The sequence below is a fragment of the Lutjanus erythropterus genome, chromosome 13, assembly GCF_056507025.1.
Source record: "Lutjanus erythropterus isolate fLutEry1 chromosome 13, fLutEry1.hap2, whole genome shotgun sequence".
Classification (NCBI taxonomy): Eukaryota; Metazoa; Chordata; class Actinopteri; order Lutjaniformes; family Lutjanidae; genus Lutjanus; species Lutjanus erythropterus.
Window position 1 is genome coordinate 36,942,360 of NC_139329.1, and position 23,002 is coordinate 36,965,361.

The 23,002-nt window shown below is 39.7% G+C and overlaps 1 protein-coding gene across 1 annotated transcript in view; it reads left to right on the top strand.

Annotated features, from left to right (window-relative positions):
* The window catches only part of immp2l (inner mitochondrial membrane peptidase subunit 2), a 193,317-nt gene that overhangs the window by 20,851 nt on the left and 149,464 nt on the right, over positions 1-23,002 (top strand). Inside the window, exon 3 of the mRNA XM_084733709.1 lies at positions 8,024-8,127. Within this exon, the coding sequence (XP_084589835.1) occupies positions 8,024-8,127 (104 nt within the window). The remainder of the gene's footprint in view (positions 1-8,023; positions 8,128-23,002) is intronic.

Sequence of the window (23,002 nt, forward strand, 5' to 3'; positions counted from 1 at the left end):
AGAGAGAGAGAGTTAGTTCCCACATCCTTTATGCAGGGCTTGGGTTGTTGTCATAGAAACAGTGTTTCCTGAGCTCCAGAGTAAGGGATGATTATGAACATGTACTATTTGAGTTATTTTTTTATGTCAGAAATAAAGACAAGCGTACAGTTCTCCTTAATCTAAATTAAGCAATTACTATTTATCTTATGAACTCCTGAGTGTTTTCAAATTAATATCTTTATCCAGTGTGTAAGATTTACTGTGATTTACTGCCAGAATATGGCAGAAATGAAATATAATATTCATAATATAATATTCATAATGTTAATAATTATAATAATTTTCATTAGTCTATTATCACATTCTGATTGACTGATTCTGACTGATTGGTCAGTTATGGCATTTTAAGACCGTTACTATGGAGGAGAGGCTGTTGCCATGGATGCAGTTCTGATCATAGACTCTGGAGAAGCAATAATGTCATTTTTAAATCAATAGAATAATTTTTAAATTGATATTTTGCATGAAATTACTGTTTTTTAAAATGATCGTTTTTAAACTTCATTCTGTTTAGTGTCCTGTTTATTCCAGTTGAGGGTTTAATTTTAATCAGAGAGAATCAGAGTTTGGCAAAGCTAGGCTTAAAATGAGTTAATATAGATTTAAAATTAATCAGAGTTCTTTGCAGCATTAAAAATTAATCTGTTTTGTAAATCCAAATTTAGTGATTTAAAGTGAAATTAAATAGAGTTTAATCTGTATGGAGAGGCTTGCTTGCTCAAATAAAAATAAATAAGTAAACAAATAAATAAATTTGAGTGCAGTATGGGCCTTGAAGGTATATAAGTGGAGGGGAAACCATTTAGCGAACCAATTTCTAGCTAGCTAAAAAGTTAAATTAAAGAGCAAAAAAGTGTTATATTTTCTATCAGGGTAGGAAAAAAGTTTTATTGTTTGCTAGCTAGCTAAAAAGCTATATAACCTAGTTAGCCAACTCATGATGACTCAGCAAAATAGCTGTAATTTCTCCTCCTTTGAGAAACTTGTTAGAGACACAAACTTAATTTGCTTGAGTCTGTCCCTTAACTTTATTTGAAGACATTTTTATTTATTTTTTTTTAACTCAATCCATCTGAAAAAGCTTGTCATTTTAATAGTTTAATAAATTCATTTATTCTAGGTTCAGAATAAAAAACTGAATTGAGTTTTTTAAAGAGAGGTTTACTTTTAATATTTGTTGACTGTAACCTGATTTCAAAGTTTGGTGCAACATAATTTAAAGTTGAACCATGATTTAATTGGTTCACCTTGTTGGTGCAAACCAGCCTTAATACCTTTTATTAAATTAATTCAGAGTCTCCTTGTATTATATGAGTCTGGACAAACATGGAGGTAAACTGCAGCTTCACTGGTTGGTGGAGGCATACAGCTGTGAGGTGGACATTCTAGTTCATCTGAAGCATCAGCAACTTTTCTTGGACAGATCTCTGGTTTTTGGGCCATGGTCAGACTCAGGCTGCCAAAAAATGAAAAGGGCACCAGTGCAGCAAAAATCATTATGCATTTAGGGTGAAAAAGTTTCAATTCCTGGGTTAGATTAAAATTGTTTTATTGCACAATAACTACTTCAACTGTGTAATAAAGACACAAACAGAACTAGTTAACTATTTAAAGGCACATAGAGGCCAAGTTCATTCTTAGTATGGCAGCCTTTATAATGCCACTGTTGCCATTGTAGGGGGCACTTTACCCCATTTTGTCCTATTGAATGTCACCTTAAAGGTCACTTTACCACATTTTGTTCACCAAAAGGCACTTCAGAGGGCACTTTACCACATTTTGTCCTCTAGCAGGGCATCTTAGAAGGGTGGGGCGTGATCAGTCCTACTCCATCACTGCAGTTACTCCCCCCTTCAGCTCTGGCAAACCAGTCATTGCTGGCTGATCATTACTGGTCCTTCAGCACAGGTAGACATCAGATTTAGAAACGTAAACATCAAGACGTTTACCAGGCGTTGCTTCATCAGCATTGTGTGAACTTGTGTTGCAGGCTGGAAGGTAACAGATGTTATATTATGTAAAAGTCCCGCACTGCAGCTTTGGTTGTAGCTTTGACAAAGTTATAAGTTTTAAAGTCCCAAAATTATAACCATAAAATCTGTTTAGTATGTTGGATCTTGATACGGTCGCTCAGTTCTGCGCTGTGCATTTTTAATGATGACTCGACAGGTGGGTCATGCAGGTTCAGGAGGTTAATTTTTCACTCTCACAGAGGTCAGTGCTCTGGAATAAGTGGTTTATACAGTCATTGTTTCTGTGCAAACTTTTTCTCAAACTCTTGCATCATCTCAGTAAAAACTAAATTAATGATCAGACAGTGTGCTGCTGCCGCCAAGCTGTCACACTTTTACATTTTCCTATAAATCCAGACTCAGTGCAGCAGTAGTTTCAGAAACAATCCAGCATGTAATATGAGGAAATATGACGATGTGGGAAGCTGACGAAGTATCCAACTCTATCTGATAAACTCGCAGGCTGACAGCTCTCACGGGGATATTTATTTTCAGGCCGACAGATAAGAGATGTTCTGTCAATTACCACAGCAAGCGTGAAATGGCCTACGCGCATCCTGCTTAATGAAACAGTCGCGGTGACGCTCGCCGCCGCGAGTGGGCTTCGTCACGCGTGGATCCTTCGACAAAGTGACACAAACCAAGCCATACGAATAATGATTTTTATTGTTGTTGAGGAGGGACAAGCGTGTGATAGAGCTGTCATGGAGGACATGGTTGTTTGGACTTTTGCTTAATAAACAGCAATAGTGACATTTTATATAAGTTATTTTATCATGTGGATCACTAAAGCAGGAAGATGTTTAGTTCAAAGAGAGAATCAACTGATCCCAAACTGTTTTTGTAATGAGACAAAGACGGAAAAAAGTGAAAAATGGACTTCCACACTCTCTGAAGTGGTTTTGCAGATGTTAGCCTCATATTTAATGCACATTTTATGTAATAATTTAAAGACTGGACAATAAGCAGTCCCTCCAGGATTTCCTGGGCTTTAATTGGAATTGTTACGACCTAAAATGCAAACTATGTTACGAAAAGGAAAATTTTGTCAACAACAAAAGTGTCTTTTCCCCCAATCAAACTTTTATTTCCACAGCAACATTTTGTCCTGCCAGGATTTCGCAGACCTTTTTGGGGGATTATTGCAGCCAAAAATGCCTGATTTCACAGCAGCTTTTCTAAATCTTTTTAAAAAATCCAAAGCAACATGTTCCAGGGAGAACAAAATCACAAAAACAAAAAACTCTGTTGTTAATGTTCTAACTAACCTCACCAGAAAGGATCCGAATTACAAAAAAATATAGAAATCTGCTTAATTTGTAAATGAAGAAGTCCACCTGGGGAGCATTCCAAAAAAAAGCAAAATGGTTTTGGAACTCAAACTCAAAAACAGCAAAAAATAAAATAAAATAAAATAAAATAAAAGTTCACAGAGTTTTGTTAAATGTCAATAACAATGACAAATGTGTTTCTTTCAGTACCTGTGACAACATTAAAAATATACATGCAAAAAATAGTGAATAATAAAACAAAACATTGAGTTGTTTCATAGAGAAGTTACACTGATTGATTACCAATATGCCTATAAACGCATCACATAAACATTTTTGCTAAGCATCCATTACATTTGGTTAATAAATAACTGTGACCACTGACTGTAAAGATGGACGCCGTGTACAAAAATGAAGCCAAAATTTCCTGGATACGAGCGCTGCCATCTTGCACTGGTGATGTCACTTGGAGCCAGGGTCTGTGCAGCAGTAATCGGGGTTAAAGCTGCAGTATCAAGGTCCCGCCCACACAGCTGATTGACTCAATGACAAGCAGAGTTCAGCTGTCAATCACAACATGAAACCCTCTTTTTATAGCAACAAATAACTGATTAAAATTAGACTGATCAGAAAAAATGAACAAACACCAGAGAAGAACCACCTGAAATGAAACATGAAAATTTATGTGACATGTAGCCTACTCTAAAACTTTAAAAGTTTGGCTCATATCTGCTAACATGAAGAGGGGCAGGGTTTAAGACCTGTACTGCAGCCAGCCACCAGGGGGCGACCAAGATGCTTTGCTTTTGGGAAACCGTTATTTAGCAACACTGTGGTAGTAACGGCAACAACTACATAACGGGGAGGATGTCACATGTGCTTCCTCAGCAACATTAACAGCAGCGTTGCCATGGTGACAGGCTGCCGGTTGAAAGGAGATGGAATAATTTTATTTTATGTGATGTGTAAATACATAACAAAATATTTGAAATCAAAAACAATGTTAAAACTGATAAATTTGGACTTTTTTTTTGGACAATTAGAGTAAAGTACTGAAAAAATGTACCAGTATCAGTACTGTATCTGTTCAAATGTGAACAGTACCCAACCCTGCACAAAACTTAAGAATAAGTGGCATGAAATAACACGCAAAAAGAAAAAAAGAAATGGTCATAATTTGCAAAATAACTTTAGTGTGCACCATCTAGTTGTTTTTCTGTACTGACATATTGTACTTTATTGTTCAACATGAACACAAATAAGAGCAGTGATACAGAATGTGTGATGAGCTCCTGCCAATCATTTTATAAAGCAATTCTTTTTATTTATCAGCTTTTCTTATTCTTATCACGTATTCTTATCCTTATCATGGTTCAACTTGCCAACAATTAAGACTTCAAGAATCAGGAGGATTTTGAAACCAAAAAACTGAGTTGCAGAGACTGTTTCCTGCAATTTGGTGACTTTTGGAGAATCAAAATTAAAAACTAAGTACACTGCAACAGCATTTTTATATTATATGTTTAATTTTACTTTTAATTTTCAGGCTTAAATGAATGTTCAGCAATTTTCTTTCATTAGTTTATCTTTTGCCCTGAAAATTGATGTGGCAGATTTTACAAAACCTCTTTCCTTTTAAAACTTTCCTGAAGAAATGGGAATTCTTCTTTCCAGACAGTCTGGTTTGGTGTAGCTTTATTGTTGTCCTGGTGGAATTAGCAGACTTTTGGAGTTGCAGGGCTCATACACACACTGTGCAGTGCCAGAAACTGGTTGTGATGATGAAAAGGAAAAAACACTTTTGTCATAAATCGGAAGAAACGCAGGATGAAATGTGATCTCGGGAGGAAACGGGGAGTTTCCTGGGAAAACCGGGAGGGCTGGCAAGTATGGTTCTAGGAAGCTCCAACATCTGAGAGACTTGGTGACCAAAAAAACTACTGATGATGAGGAGCCCTGATGAATAATTACACTGATAAAATAAATGTCATCCTGCCTTGGCATTATGAAGGTCGCTGAGGAGCAGCAGACGGAAATCGCAAATATCGAAGAACCTTTGAACGCATCATGAGGAGGAGACGACAGCTCCTCACAACCGCTGTCTCACAAAATGTTTGATTTAAAATATTACTGTGAGCTAACTTTTGTTTTAACTAATGACTGCACTGTTCTTTGTCTTCATATTTGGATTTTTAGTTTGTTTTCTTCGTGTTAGTACTTCTCTTTGCAAACTCGTTTGCCTTGTTTGCCCCTTTAGGGGTGAAAAAAGTGTTTGAATCGAATTGAATTTAAAATGAATTGAACTACGAATTATTCACTCATGGATTACAAGCAAATTTCCAGCCTCTGACTGTTGATTTTCACGCTGTATTGAAATGAGCAGGAACCAGCGGCTGCCTGGAAAGAGGGAAATTAATCTAAAACCGGATTACATGCTCTGTGAAATGGTCACATATGGAGTATATACCGTGTGTCATTTGTAGTTAATGGGCTTAAAATATGAAAGACACGACTGTATGTTCATTTTTAAAGGCCAAGAGTGACAGAGGCTTTAACTGACAACGAAGAGCTGATCTCCATGTTAAATCACACAGATGTGAATTCTGCTGTTACCTGTGCTACATTTATTCTGCTCGTGTGGAGTCTAATTGTCAAACTCTGCCTGTTTTTGGGAGAAAGTTTCCCTGTGTGCAGCTTTTTACCGTCCACAAATCAGCACATGCATTTTGGGACATTGCTGTAATAACCTCAAGGGACCTCGTTAAGGTGGCGTGATAATTCACTGTAAAAAAAAAACGAGTCACCGGGATGGAGGAGGAACTGACAGCGAGAAATGTTGAGAGAGCAGAGGAGAACTGATGTCCTCACTGAAGCTCCTCTGCTCTTAAAATGGATGGAATTATTAATTGTTGAACAGTGTTTTACATAAATATGTTTTCAACAAAGATGCAGACGCTCTAAAATGTCCAAAAACATGCTACAAACATGGTGATAAAAAATGATCCAGCACAGTACTGCGATCCTGTATTGATCTTCTTTATATGAACTGATAATATTGTAAATAAAAATAATTTTTTAGCACCAAAATAGAGATGATCAGGATAAGGGAAGACAAATAAGAATTTTACAGGTGATCCAAAGTGTTTTACAGAACAATAAAATTATAAATTAATAATAATAATAATGATTATGATAAGAAGAATAACAAGTAAAGAATAAGTATTTTCACTGTTATTATTATCACAAAAATGTTTTTACATATGTAATACTTTTTTTTTATCTTCTATGCTATTTTATGTTTGTCATGTGTGATCTTGAAGCACTTTGGGTTTATGCAAAAATAGTCAAAGTAAAGATAAATAGTCATATAAATAGTTTGTGACTCAGATCTGCAAAAAGTTTCAGGGGAGAAAAAGTTCAGCACAGTTAAAAGCTAAAGAATAAAGGTGTGATTTAAGTTGACCAGCTGTGTAGAGGAGGAGAATCACACAGTTCTGGTTCAGCGAAGGCCTTTATGTCTTTATGTTTCACAGGTTATGTATTCAGTCCCTCCAGGAAGTTGTGATGTTGTGATCTCAACAATTCAACCAGTCCCTGTGAAATCTGTGCGAACTTGCAATTCTGTCCAGACTCTGCAACTTTTCCACAAATTTGAACAATTACTGTTGCTTCAAACAAGTTCCACCAATCACAGCAGTCCTGCATGCAAACGTCACACATGTACGTCTCAATGAACCGACTCAGTGTTTTGTTTTATTATTCAATATTTTTTTGCATATATATTTTTTTTATCTTGTCACATTTACTAAAAAGAGCATGTTTCTTGTTTTTGTTGACATTTATCAATGCTCTGTGCACTTTTATTTGATAATTTTGTGATGTTTTGACTGAGTTTGAGTTTCTCAAAGATTCTTCAAAGATTTTTATCATTTTTGCAATTCTGATCCTTTTTGGTGAGGTTAGTTTGAACATTCAGGACAGAGTGTGGTTTTGTTTTCCCTGGAACAAGTTGCCTTCGATTTTTACTGAATTATACCCAAACAAAGTCACCACTGTCTTTTGCAATTTTCACTTGGTCCCGCAATTTCATTGTAAAAAATGCCTAAAAGCATCACAACATTAAAAAGCTGCTGTGAAATCAGACATTTTAGGCTGCAGTAATCCCAAAAAAGGTCCTGGAGGGACTGTGTAATGGTGCTGGGGGAAAAACCACTTTTGTTGTTGACAACGATTTCCTTTTCGAACATAATTTGCAGTTGAAACCTTGATATATCACAACATATGTTATCGAAATACTCACGTTGCAAAATGTTTAAGCATTTATATCATATTGTGACTTAAATATCATGATGATTCCAAACTCTAAAATGTAGTTTAAAGTTGAATATATTAAACTAAAAGAAGGAGCACGGGGTGCTGACGGGATTCAAAATGGTGACCATGACTGTACAAAATGTCAAGGCCTTCATTTGATAGTTGCTGACATATTTTAATCTAGAACAAAGTGGTGGACCAACATGGACCAACGCTTCGTCTCCAGTCATGACAATATCAGTTTAACTTTGAACTGAAATAACTTCATTTCAATTGATTTCAATCTGTGCATTTTTTGCATGGAGGCAAAAAAAAGTGCATAAATGTGTATATTGCTCATATTTTTATTTATGTGTGTGTGTATGTGTGTGTGTGTGTGAGCAGCCCTCCCTGAACCCAGACGGAGGGTCGGTGTGTGACGTCGTCCTGCTGAACCGCTGGAGTGTGAGGAACTACCAGGTCCAACGAGGCGACATCGTCTCCGTCCTGTGAGTCACTTGTTAAGAAAAACGCCTACTTTCTTTACAAAACACTGAACACAACATGAAAGGACATAAAGGGAAAAATCCCCCCAAATGCACTCAGAAGTATTCAGTAGTTTGGTGTGTGCTGCTTCTTCGTCCTCCCATGGATGAAAATTTAGACAAACGGTCCAGATGTAAACGAAAATACTGCACTGATCTAAAGCATCGTAACACAACAACCTCAAAAATAATGTGACAGGAATGATATAATACTTCATTAGAGATCTGGGAAACCAGAGTCCGCTCCCAGCAACCCTCGAAGCAGCTGAAAAGATCAGGGAAAGTGCCGCACCTAAATTACCAGCACCGATGTGTGATTGCATATCCAAGCAGAGGTGGGATCCTTTGTGTATGCATATAATGCATATGTATTTGTCACATGGTTATATGTTGCACCGTCTCATTTTTTCCTACTTTGGTTAATTCTCTTTTTTGCATCCCTGGACTGAGCTGCTGCCCCCACTTCAATCCAATACTGTAGAATTTAAAACTTACTGATCAAGCTCTTTTGTGTCATTATTCATAAAATAAATAGCTGAGCAAAACTTACAAGTGAGAGCACTCTGATTAAAGTACTTTTTAAAAGTTTAGCAGTAATAACGCAGGTCACTTTTATATAATTATTTTTCTTTTTTTAAATGACGACAGCTTTTAAAAGCTTATTTCACTGAGAACAATCGGACCGGTCTTTATCTGGTCTTTCATGGCTGCAGGGAGATGAGTAATACTTATAAATGATATAATTTTTTTGTCAAACTGTCAAAGCCAAGCTGTGATGTTTCACTACTTTCACCTCGATGACACAGTGTGGCTCAAAGCCAGAAACACACAAGGTAAGTTCTTATATGCTTATATTTTTTTTGTCCTGGTTTTGTTTGGTTTTGACAGCATTTTGCCTTTGATATGCAAACTTTTGAAAGCTTAATGACAACTGGTGCTGTACCAAATGCAAACAGGGCTAACAGCCGCAGCTAGTTTGATTTGTGCCAATCAGAAGCTCGAGGAATATTTAGAGAAATGTTAAGGTTTGACATCTGTCAACAGCGACAGACAGCGGAGACAAATAAGCTGCAGGGAAGGTGACAAATGAAAATATAATTAATTTCAGAGGGATTCAACCACAGCCGCCTGTTGCAGCGTCTTCGTTTGGAAATTTGAATGCAAAGTCATTATTAACTGTGACGTTGTTTCATAATAACTAAAGTAAATTAATGGAGATCAGAAGATTGTTGCAGATGCTTCATCTGATCCAAAGCAAAATACCTGGTGTGTGTGTGTGTGTGTGTGTGTGTGTGTGTGTGTGTGTGTGTGTGTGTGTGTGTGTGTGTGTGTCAGTAGCCATGTTGTCATCAACGCATTATTATGTTTTGCATGAGAAAAGGTTGTTGCAAATGGCAAAATTCAACAGTTCATTGGTGAGCTTTAAATAACATCATATTCTTCTTCTGCAATGGTATAATTGTTTTCTGACTGGACATTTGGCGCCACCCACGGGCGCAGTTTGCATTGGTTCAGGGGAACCACTGAACCCCCGAGTGGAACTTTGACTCTGGTTGAATTATGCAACCTGTCGAGGTGCGTGGATCGATGGATCCGCAGGGTTTGGGTCGATTTATGAGATAATTTACGGGTTCACATGAGTGGATCAAGTGACAAAGCAGTGGTCAGAGTAACACGCACACAACCTGCTGCTGCAGCAGTGTAGACGGCAACCAGCGCATCCAGTGCGCTCTCAGCTAAGTTAATCAGTGCTCAAAGCGCAGGTTAAATCCTCTGTCCTTACTGTACACAGTGCAGTCAAACATGAGGCTATAAAGATAGTATAGACCTACACAGAGAGGCTTCTATTCGGTTAAAATTCATTGGTATGTGAAAGATGACTGGGTAACTCTGTAGGATTATGTGCTGCTCCTCATTTTGCCCCCTTACTCGTGCTGTTTACTGTTTACTTTTGTGCATTTGATCTCAAACTGCTGCTTCACAGCCTGGAAGCATGTGTGAGCCCTCGGGCTGACACACAGGTGTGCTGCGGGACCAAATAGTCTTGTTGTTTTTTTGGTTTTGTCATTACAAAAGCACCTGCACTGCTGCTACCGCGGCGCAGTACAGATATGATTCCATTTTCCATCACATTCCTGCTCAGCGGTGCAGCGGGGGCCTCTTGGAGCCAATATCACAAACTTTATGTCACCAACATGCTTCCAGTGCACCTGAACCGACGCCAGCTGTGAACTGAACATAATGAGAAAACAGTGAGACACGAATGTGGTCCAGTCAAACTGCGCAGAACAACATCACGGGCGGCGTGCGTGACGAGCCGTCACCACTCATTAGGCAGAGCTCGCCCGGGATTTACTGCGAGGTTTTCAGTCTGAGCGGGTCCCCGAAGCCTCGCACATGTCCGTCCTTGGTCTCAGATGTCTGTTGTTTTTCTGAGAGTCACACGCACTGATCAAACCTGTTCAAACCGGAGAGGCCGCATCCCCGCTGGCTGCTCCAAGACCAGCGAAAGAGAGATTTCACACAAGAAAGTGGACAGATTTGACTCCTGTTCTGTTTGATCCCACGGGAACGATGATGTTAGTGTTTTTATTTGAAAAGTGTTCTGTAGAGAACACAGGCAGGTGACAGGAGGACAAACCTCCATAATCATTCCTCGATGGGCAGCCTCTCTCTGGTTCACTCTGAGAAGTAAGGAGGATAACTAGAACCATATAGGGTTCCTCTGCTCGTCCCCATAGGAGAACCCTTGTTGGATCTTGCACTTAAATTGCTGTCAGAGGGTTCTAACTACAACTCCATAAAAATGGCTATACTGAGAACTATTCATGACAACCCTTCTGTTGTGTAATGGTTCCACCTAGAACCCTCTCTGGGAGTTGTATCTGGAATCTTGCTTCTTTCTAGGGGTGCGACCAAGAACCCTGACAACTAATAGATGGAGTTCTATTAAGAACCCTTTTATATACCGATGATTTTATCTGGAACCAACTCAGGGGGTTCTACTGAGAATCCTTTCATATTACAAGGGTTTTATCGAGAATCCACTCAGAGGGTTCTACTGAAAATTGTTTTATATCCCAAGGGTTTTATTTAGAACCCAGTGAGTTCTACTGAGAATCATTTCACATTTTAAGGGTTTTATCTCAAACCCACCGACAGGGTTCTACAGAGAACCTGTTTACATTCCAAAGATTTTATCCAGAACCCACCCCAAAGGTTATAACGAGAATCCTTTCCTGCTACAAGGGTTTTATTGAGAACCGACTCAGGAGCTCCTACCAAGAATCCTTTTATACTCCAAGGATTCTTATCTAGAAGCCAGCCAAGGGGTTCTACTGAGAACCTTTTATATTCCAAGGGTTTTGTCTGGAACCCACTCAGGGGGTTCTAGCAGGAATCTTTTTGTATCCCAGGGATTTTATTGAGAACCCACTTAAGGGGTTCTACTGGGAATCCTTTTATTTTCTAAGGCTTTTATCTCAAACTGACCCACCCTAATTTCTCAGAGTGTGGGGACGTTCTGTTTTGTTTCCGTGTCCCTGAAGGTCTGTTCCCGGCAGCACAGAGAGCCGAGGAGCAGCTCCGAACTGTAATTGAACCTAATCTGAGCCTGAGAGCTGTGAACGTACAGGAAGAAGAACCGTCCTTCCTCCGGCGGAGGGTAATGATGCAGCGGTGCAGCGTCACACAGCCGGACAGACAATGAGCACACAGAGCTGAAATGGAGACACTGGTTCTGCAAAGTTCATGCATGCGCCGAAACACGCTGACATTTAAATTCAACCCGCCGTCCTTGTGGCATTATCAGCTCTGCTGCACCTCACCCCTCCTCCCCCTCAGTGCCTTTTTGCCTGTTTGTCTTCCGATCTCGACGCCACCTGTTTACCTGGCAGCCCTTTGAAGGAGGGGATTTTTCCTCAAAGCAACAGATAGTTCAGTCGTCCCCATGTGAAACAGATCTGTATCGACTCGCCTCATCGCCGGGGATTTAGTTAAAATCCCTCATAAAGCCACATCTATCATCCGCCAAGAATATCGCCTTGGATTTAAATTTCAAATGCGATACAGCCACACTGCAGGGGAGACTGACTCCTGCTTATAATTGGCACTCATTTTAAAGGAAAATTGTTCAAGGGAATATGCCGGTCCATAGAGTAATATCTTATTTACAGAATGCCTCTCATTTTCAGTGCATGCTGGCGAAGGAAAATGATTGTGTCGCTGTATTTCTGAGGTGGCGTACAGAGAGCTGAGCGCTGCCATGGGTGTTTGTCATGCTCTCAGTGCAGACCATTACAAACCTGATTGATTTTATGTTCGGCTCTGAACACAACCATTTGCCTCTGAGCGGCCTCAGAACTGATTTCTGCAAAACATCATTTTCTCGAGGATGGGGAGCAAATGTTTCCCGCCGGTTATAAATCGGCATCACGAGAGATGAATGGAGTCCCCGCTCCTGGCTCGCTTGGTTTTTGTTTACGTTGAAGGGTTTGATGACAGCCATCTTGGATCAGCAGGGGGATGGTATGTGTGTGTGTGCGTGTGTGGTGAAGTTCAGTCTATGAATATTCATCGGAAACTCAGCAGCCACAGAAACCTTCAAAAGCACAGAGTCTCATTCCTCTGTGGCGGCGGCCTGTCGCTGTTTGCTTTGAGTCGAGGATCTTAGTGACAGCAGATGAACATCTGCAGCTTTGAGCTGCGTTTGGCTGTTTCTTGGTTAGACGCATAGAGCGGAACACTAACGCTGCCAGGGGTACAACACAGGGAGACAACGAGGGGTCCTGGATTAAAACTACTTCCTGGTGACACAAGCTCTACATAGAATTATAATCAGTCCAACAAAACGGCGTATTTAAGTGATTTTATCACATTTATATTGAGCTAAACATCATCAGGGTTTTTCCAGGCCCAAAATGAGGCTGAAATGGTACCAATCTGATAATTCCCTTGTGCCTTCACCTTTTAATAAGCAATGTATTTAGTTCTAATAACGTTAAATTAAATGCGTCATAAAAGCTAATGTAATTACAGTTAAACAGCAAAGATTTTTAAAATCATTGCTAGTTCATAGCTTTGCCAGAAGCAGAACATTTCAGTCTCCTTTTTTTCATTTTATAAAACCTCTTAATTAACGTCTCATCCCGTCAGTCTGATTTCAGTTCAGTTTTCAGTTTTGCAGATATGGCTCGTGGGATCAGTCTTTACTTTAGAAAGCGGGAAGGAGAACCATGACGTCAGCTGAAAGTAACGTTAGCATCTGATTATTATGGCAGTTTGTCAGATCAGAGTGAGTTTCTTTGTAAGAAATTGGACAAGCTTGGATACAAAAAAAAAAAAAAAATGTATTCACCTGTTTGCTTTCTTCGTGCTTTCTGACTCCAGTCAGGGAGCTGAAGCAGAAACGGTTAACGCTCCTTATCGCTGGTAGTTTTTGCAGTGCCTTTTCCAGAACTGTGCAGATTCAGTTTCGATACAGCGCCACGAATGGCAGAAATCTGCAGAGAGCAACTTTTGTTAGCGTTTTCTACGAAGACACCCACCTCGCGAGCTGGAGGTGGTATGAAATTTGACAGCCGCTTTGTAAATCTATACATGGCTCTCGTGTGGCTTCATTTAATAGTATCAGGTATCGTTTGAATTTGATCCAATACTGGTGCTTAAATGATATTTTCATAACAGCACTGGTGCCTGAGTGGCGCCTGAACCAGAACTTTTTTTAAAAAAAAGAAGCACAAAATCACAGACAATGACATTAAAGAACAGCATGTTTCATTGCTGAGGCAAATTTAAACCTTAAATTGAAGAACATATTAACAGTTTATAGTATACTTATATATATGAATATAGATACTGAATATAAAACAAATTAACATAACAAATTTATGATAAATAAAACCTAACCCAACTACAGTACAATAAATAAACACTACAAAACAGTTGCAGCAAAATAGAAAAAAAAATCCAGCTTCAAATTTCAACTCTTTTGAAGAATATATCATATTTTCTGACCTGAGGAAAGGCTGCTGTCATCATCATCAGTGGTCGCCTCCTCTTCGATATAAATGGCGTTTCTGCTCACTAGTATGTCCCATGCACAAATTATTTCTCATGTCCACACATAATTGTTTGCTGGACATCCTGCTCGGTGTTGGAATCGTTTTGAGTGAAACACCATTTAGCTCACCATTTAAATCTCGTTTACTGCAGCTACTAATACTTAGTGGAAGGCTACCTGCTGCCAGAGCCATGTAGAGTGAATGTTGCTGTAATGTTAATTAGGCACACTTGGTGATGCATCTGTAACATCCACACCACTGGGCAATTTTTCAATAGACAGCTCAGGCGTGTGGCCCTGAAATGAAGCACTGGTCGTGTGGGAACACAACACCGGATTTTGGCACCCGACCCTATTAATGACCTAGTTTTGTTTTCCGTCGAGTGTTTTCAGAAGCTTAGATGATGTGGAAATGACAGCCAGCGGTGTAGATTTGTCGCGATTCATGCAGCAGGGCTGATCTCCCTGTCTTCGGCTTCTTGAGGGATTCGTGGGTTCATGAGCGACATGAGGAACATTTAAAGTTGAATGTAATGTGATTCTCTGGTTACTGGAGAAAGTATACGCTTGACTGCTGCAGGTTTCATTCTCGCCGCTGTAATCTTCCACACCTCCAGCGCTCACAGTTTTAAAGTTCAGAACTAAATCTGGAGCTAAAAATCTTCACGTATGAGATGCCCTGACAGCATCCAGACTCCTGCATCTCTGGGAGCACATTTTCATCCCTGCGACAGTTAATTTTAATAAGTAGTGTCATTTCAGTGCATTACAAAGACTGCCTTTCTCCTTGTTGTTTTTCCTCTATTTAACTACATGCCTCCATCTCCAAAGTCTCCAGAGATCAAGACAGACACCAAAACCTCATGTTTAGGTTTTTTTTTTCATTTTTTGTTGTTTTTTTGTTGATTTTTCTCATTGGGGGGCGGGGGACAAAAACAAAAAAACAACAACAACAAAAAAAAGAAGAAATGATGTACAAACTGTTCAGGTGAGGAAACATGAAAAGCCTGTGGGGTTTCTAAAAACATCTCAGCCTGAACGAGACGACAAACAGAGATGCAAATGACAAAGAGTGAAGAAACGCAGGAAAAACAAAAATGCAGAAATAACAAGGAGAGGAAGTGAAAGGAATGAAAATAAATGAGCCCTGTGTTTGTGTGTTTGAGATGTCGGCACAGAGGAAGCACATCAGGTAATGGAGTCATAATTTGTTCCGTTTCTCTGAGTGTATAATGTAGATGAAATAACACGTTACATTTGTTTTGCATTTCATCGAAGAAGGCAGTGAACTCTTTATGCGACCCTTATTAAGGCTCATTAATGCCCCCTTTAGGTGCAAAAATAGTTTTAGACAATTAAACCGTCACGGCCCACATACTGTATCTTTTACGCTGGCATGGATGTTAAGCCACAAGACTGCCGGTGGCCTTTTGTCCGTATCTATAAGCCTTCAGAAAACATGCACAGATACAAAAAAGGAATGCAGAATACAAACAGAAGGCTCCGTCGAATGAGTCTGTTATGCCAAGAACAAATCAGGGACTGTCCACTGTTCCCATGGCACCGTTTTCCGGATTTTAGGACACAAAACTACTTGTCAGGTTTAGGCACCAAAAACACTTGGTTAAGTATGTCAGTTATGTCAGTCAAGTAGAGCTGCAACTAATAATTATTTTTATTATCTGTTCTTCTTTTATTATCTGCTGACAATGTTCTAGATAAACAATTTTTTATTTGGTCTATAAAATGTGATGAATGAAAATGGTGAAAAAGTCGGGGGTGTTGTCTTTAAAGCTCATGTTTGTCAGTCCAAAACCCAAACATATTCAATTTAAAATCATATAAAACAGCAAAAAGCAGGAAATCCCCATATTTTGGGCTTGATTATCAAAGTAGTTGATGATAATTTTTCTGTCGATCGACTACTTGATTAGTCGACTAATCATTTCACCTCTACTGTCAAGTTACATACCTAAGCTCAGAGCAGTGGTTTGTTTTCGGGGTAACGGGCTCTCAGACAAATGGGCTTTCAGTTCAGTGGGACGCTTTTCAGTCAGCATGGCATCAACAAATCATCCCATGATGTCCTGGCAAAAAGAATTTCCTCGGCTTCTTTTGCTGAGTTTTGTACAGTGTGTTTGATGACACTGGCCAATAGGAGTTCAGAGCAGTCTTCAGCACACAACTGTAAACATGGCAAAGCAAAAAAGGAACAAGGATGTTGATGCTGTCGGGGTGAGAGTGAAGTTGGTCCCTTTGTATGTCACACAATTCATGAAAGACTCAAAGCTTTGATTCAGCACCATCCAACTTGTCACTTTTCTTGGCCGAGTCTGACTCTGTGGTCGCCGCTTAAAGTGGCATTTCACCGCTGGCAAATGGTCTTTTCATAAAACCAGGCTGTCTGTGCGGTAGAAAGAAGTGAATAACTTTTGGAAAATGGTGCTACATGACCAGAGAAAATGGAGAAGGAGGTACAACACCCAGAATACACCAGGCCCAATGCTTTTCAAGGCCACCATCAGGCTGCTCCTGCTGTATATGCTTGACCAGAGTTACTTTGAAATATGTAAACTTCCTCAACTTCTACAACCAGCCGGTCAGAGCTGCTAACGTTTGTCTAAACTCTCACAGTAGAGCCAGATATCAAACTGCAGTGTGTGTGCTAAGCTAGTCTTGAATGCAAAACCATTTTTTGGCAATTAAGCAAAGAGCTCAGGGAGCAGGAAACATGGCAACAAAGCGAGGAAGGTTGATCGTCTGACAGTGTCCTTGACGAGATTACTGCTTCTTGACAAAGTTGCAGGTCATGTGACGGCCTCTAGTTCTGTTCTTCTCTGGGTCTTGTGTGTCATGTGACACTAGAGGGGTGGGTGGGGTGTTCTACGGACCCATCTGGTGAGAAGTGCCATAAAACTTTAGGGATTTGTATACCAGGTGTTTTGTTTTGGATCTTTGCTTGTTTTTGGCCAGTTTGCAGCACCACAGCAGAAGTTATCACCTTTATAAAAGCAAATGTGTTAGCAAACGATGGCTCACTTACAGATCGAGCAGATACAGAATCATATTAATATTCATATGGAGTCGTGGTTGCGTGCACCTGATGAATGTTATCTTCTTTCAGCTCTGGTTTTGTTTTCACCAACTCCTGAGAAAAATATCTGTCTCTTTAGCTGCTAGGTGTTCCACTCTCTTCACCAGTTAGTGTCTGCTTGCTGCTGGGCAGGTAGTCTACAGTGAGTTTATCAGATTGTGTTTGCTGAAAACAACAACCTGCTGCCGCTGGAAACACACGGACGCTGGTGAGGGTGGTGAGAGCGAACCGGCGGGTAAAGTTTGGGGCATAAAACCAAAACAAGTTAAAGCAAGTTGAATAATGAACAACTGTTTGCTCAGCCTGAATAATACAGGTGCCATGGGTCTAAGCAGATACTGGATGACTGTGTTTTGCCTTATCTCTGATTTACCAAAATCTAACTGGTTGAAAATAACGGAGGCTGACAAGTTCGGTTGAAAGCGGCAAAGTGAGATCATGTGGTATTTATGTAGAATTTACACAACAGCTCAAACTGGAAAAATATCTGTTGTATGAAAACCAAAAGTACAGACAGGCATTTCGTGAATTTAGAGTGAAAAAAACAGAATTCCTCAGGTCATAGGAAGATTTAAAGAGCTGCATGGAAACCGGAGCCTCTGAGACCTTCGTCATGGCAGTCATTTGGAAGACAAGTGTCATGTTTTATTGAATTTAAGAATATAAGCATAATAAAATAACAATAACTCTGACGCTGAGTAGGCTACCACCTCAGTGACCATTTTGAGACAGAGCCGTGGTATATTTCAAAATAAAGGCACAAAAACTTCTTGGTTAAGTTTAGGAAAAGATCATGGTTTGGGTTAAAATAAGAACGTTAGTTACATAGTTAATGCACATAATGTAACTTCCGTAAGTTACGCAATGCAAAAAACATTAATGCATAAGTATTTAAATGCAATAAATTAATGGAATTATGGCATTAGTTACATAATGCCATTCATTTATTTACTTTTAATAAAAAAAGATTTAATATGTTTATATATATTTGAATTGTACCATGAATCACACATATGATGTTTGTCACTTTAAAAGATAATTTTACAAGTCAAGAAAGTCAAAGTTTGCTACCTATCGGACTGTGAAGATAGCTAATAATAAAGACTACACACCCAGAAGTTGTGTCAGTGGCGTCGTGACTTTCTCCCACCAGAAGCTAACGTTAGCTGCTGAGGCTACGATGCCTGTGTGTTTTCATATCTGGGCATAGTCACATGAGCAATGGGTCTCGCTTGTCCTTTTTGTTTCCCGTCTGGTAAAAAGACCAAGAGTTGCTGAAAACACTTAGGGTAAGATAATGTTGTCAGTGGTTTTTAAAAGACGCCTTACAGAAGGGGAAGTTCAGCCAAAAGCTAAAGCTGTTTGTGATGTTTGGGAACCCCTGATATGACCTACATACATTACATAACCTAAAAATAAGTCAACGTCGACAAATGGCTTCACACGGGACATGAACCCTGGTGTCCTGGTGTAAGTCCATCCACATCAGCTCTGCCATTTGTGGACTTTCTACCTCATAATGCCAAAGGACTGCCTCCAGAAATGATGCTGGAGGGGCGCCTATGCGTTATAGTTTGAAGCTGCCATACCATGTGATCATCATCTTGAGTGCAACAAAATAAATTAAATAAAAGATCTGAAAAGGCTCCAACATTTGATCCTTTAATAACATAAAACTAGTGATAGTTTCAGCTCTACCTGACTGATTTAAACGCAGAAACTTGTTTCATTATATTAAAAGATGATTTTAATATGCTTATATGCAGACAATAAAGAGGAGTTAACTGACATTAAAACAGAATGGAAGTTAATTAATAAGAAGTGAAAATAATGTCATCTTTTCTTAAGTTTGGCCCCTGGGATCAAGTGAAAAGACCAGCAGTCATATCCAGCGGGCTCGTCACACCTTCATACAGTGTGATCACACTGCTTCTCACATTTTGTCATATTTTCTCACATGGTTTAATCTGCTGTCACGCGTCAGATGGCCGTCGCCTCCTCGAACATGTTTCATAAAGAGACGATAAAGAAGGAAATGAGTGGAATGAGCAGCGGCATCTCACTGCTCAACAGCTAGTCTTATATATTTATATCTGGTCAGATTCCTGTTCAGCAGAGCAGGAAATGAAGTGTTCACATCTTCTTACAGTCAAGATTTATGGCCTCGCCAGCTGCTAATTAGCTAGTAAATAATCAGGTGTAGTACAGTAAAGCAGAAAGTGCAGAGGGACCTTATCACCATTGTTTACCGGCTGATTTAATGGATTCCTTTCTGCAAGGGACTCTTTTAGAAGTGTCTGTCTAAATGTGTGTGTGTGTTGCTATCTTTGCGGGGACCAATTTCAGTTTAACACCAGCGTAGTAAGGACACTGTGGCATTGTGAGGACATTTTAGCCTGTCCTCACTGCTTCAAGGGACTGTTGATGAGAAGAATGACCTCTGACCCCGATGACCTGCAGGTCTAAACACCTCCTGAGCCTCTCAGTGCCGGTCTGGTGTATCTGGAACCTTCTTCCTGACCGCAGCGGGGAGAAAAGGTTCTTATTCAGGTGGCAGGGATCCTTAATGATTCTCTGAGCCTTATGCTGCGTTCCAGACGAAGTCAGAGGTTGCATTTTCCCAGCTGAAATGTCCAACATCCGACCTCAAAGCATCCCAGGTGCACAGTGCCTAAGGTAAATAAAAACCATGGCTGCCTGAGATAAACCTGTGCAGTTTCACTGGGAAGTGTACACTCAGGTGAACCCTCAGCAGTGTAGCCCCCTTGCATAAACACCGAAAAACTGTGCGTGAGATAAGACTGTCAATATATTAAGACATCAATTTACATGTAGAACAGGTTTTTTATATGATTTTATGTATGATCTTTTCCATGGGTGTGGCCATTGTTGTGTGATGTCAGACAATGACTTCATAGTACAGAGATGTTTCTTGTACATATATACAGAACACAAGAACACTCAGTAAAATGCTAGATTTACCAAGGTTATTGCACAAGAAACAAAGGGGTTCTTAGTCCTGTTTCACTTCAGCTGGGGTACTCTGACTCTACAGCCTGAGGCAAGGGTTAAAAATTCATTGTGAAAGGAGTGGTTTGTGCAGTTTAATATGGACCCGGCCTCGCAGAGAATCTGCTGGTCAAAGACAGCTGTCTAAAGGGTCTCTGGGACACGTATCACCTTACCAGCCACCTTAACAATATGGCTCAGGGGATTTTTATCTCTGATATTCAAATTACCGTGTCAGACAATCATAGGAAATGTGTGAACAGATTCAAGAAATGAGTTACAATACAAGAAAATCAGTTTCATATCTATATTAAAAACATTTTGCTTCCTAAGAAAGTACAAATGTTGCTATCCCATCTTACAGACTGCGTCCGACTTGGCATCAAACAGGTCTCTATCAATGTAGGTATCAAGGTTTTATTCAGGCCACAGCTGTCTTGAGCAAACTGGATGATGGTGTTGGACTTGAAGGTGGCTACACAGTCCTGTGTGTACAGCAGTGGGCTCAAAACGCTGCCCTGGGGTACTCCGGGTTTGGGATGAGGGTCGAAGAGGCGCGTCAGTCCACCCTTACCTCATGAGGTCTGCCTGCGAGGAAGTCAAGCATCCATATGCACAGTGAGGTGTCTAATCCCTGGGGCGAGAGCTGGGAATTGATTAGCATAGCTTAGCATAAAGGATGGAAGCAAAGGAAAGTTAAAAAAAAATCCCCTCTGTGGCACTGATCTTCTCACTGCACTGTGGGCAAATATGAGCAAATAAGATTTTTTATAATGTCAAACTGTTCTTTTTAAGTTCTTTAGCATTTGAATACATTTTCATCTCCTTTCAAATATTTTGAACTCTTTTTAGCACTTAAACTGCAACTGGCTCTTAATACTCGGAGTGTTTAGACTACTCTTTAGTTGACACTTCAACTTCAACTAATTTTTGTCAGCGTTTATAACTTAAACTCTTGAACTGGGAGTTATTTTCACTTTTGGATTCCTAAAGTAATTGAGGCTCTGCAGTATAATCAAATTGAATACATCACATTTAAAACTTCGACAGGACTGCTGCACCACTGATCCAGCTTGAAATGAGCAGCAAAAAAACTTTAAACAAGAACAGGAAAAAAATGCAAGAGCTGAAATTGTTGACATGTTTGCATAGTTGGCACTAGAATTACTGAAGTAAAGCAATCCAGTGGATCATCGGATTATTAGGGAGCGCATAATAACACCAGATGGGCTGAACTGAAAATACAATACAAACTGGAACTATACTGCAGCATGTACCAATCATATGAGAAGATGAAAAGCAGAATACACAGATAAATACACATGATAAGTCATGTTTACATTAACAAGTTAGGGTCCATTATTTGTCCCCGTATAATCTATAATTATTGCACAGATGGTGGAGAATAGCTGGAGTCCCTAATCTATAAGACTACACATAGAATTCATGTGGGGGTCTGAAACTAATTTCCATTAAATTGCTATTAAAGCCTTGCTAATTAAATAGGTCCACAGAGGCTTCAGTCTTAAAGAAGGAAAAACACTCCTCAGTCTTCAGCAGCTCACCCAGTCCAGTGAGGGAGACATACAAGTGTATTTATACTGGTTAAACTGGGAGGGTGACACCTCAGCATATATATACATGATATTAATAAATTATACTTCCCTTTTTTAAATAGGTTTTGCATACACACAGTGTATATTTTCACCATTTACTACAGAATTGATTTCAGGTGATTTAGCTTATACCTGTGAAAACTATTTGTATTTGCATAATGACCAAGATTAAGAGTCTGTGGTCATGCTAGCAGCTCTGCAAGGCTGTACTTAGGTACAGCAGCGTACCTGATATTTAGCCAGATTGTTGTGCTCCACATGCAGAGCAGGTCAGCACAGAGAGCCTGAGTTAGCATTAGCTGTGTCAGGAACTGCGAGTTACAGGCTAACAGTCGAACAAACAACAGAAAGACACAAAAGATGCAACTAAACTTACCATTTTGTTTTTTTTTGACCAAATTTTGGTGCACAACAGACTTCTCATCTGAATCTCCCTGAGGGTTGAACATGCGTGTATGAATTTCTCTGATGTAACACTAGCCATCTTGATCCACTCCTCATGTTAGAAAACTATGAGAAACTAAATATTAATCATAGCAGATACTCTAAGATGTGTCTGGAGGGAAACTTTAAGTACTAGATGACATAAAAAAAAAAAAAAGAACATGCAAACTTTACAGTCCTGTTCTGCACGTGCTGTCAAACCATGTTCATGTAGCAAGTAGAGCATGATATGTTTTATCCTTACACACTTATACATTCATAAGTAATTATAAAGATAAAATACATAGTTTAATAAAGGATTAAATTCATTTGTTGCTGTCTATCTCTCTGCCTTTCTCTCTGTGCTGTGATGCATGCTGGGTAGCAGGATGTGTTGGCGTTGTCTAACCAGAGTGGATGCTTTTCCTCTTTCGGGGATTCGTCTCCTTCCTCTCCTTCACACTGACATCAAAGCCGACAGTCTGCCGCTCACACAGATCTCCTCCCCGGGCGAGCTGGGAATTACCTCCACGCGTAATATTTCCTCGTCCGTCCGTTTAGTGGCGGCAGATCCCTCCCTCCCAACGCCGTTAAGTCGGTTGACATATTGGGGGCACAGTGAAGGCTGTACGTTAA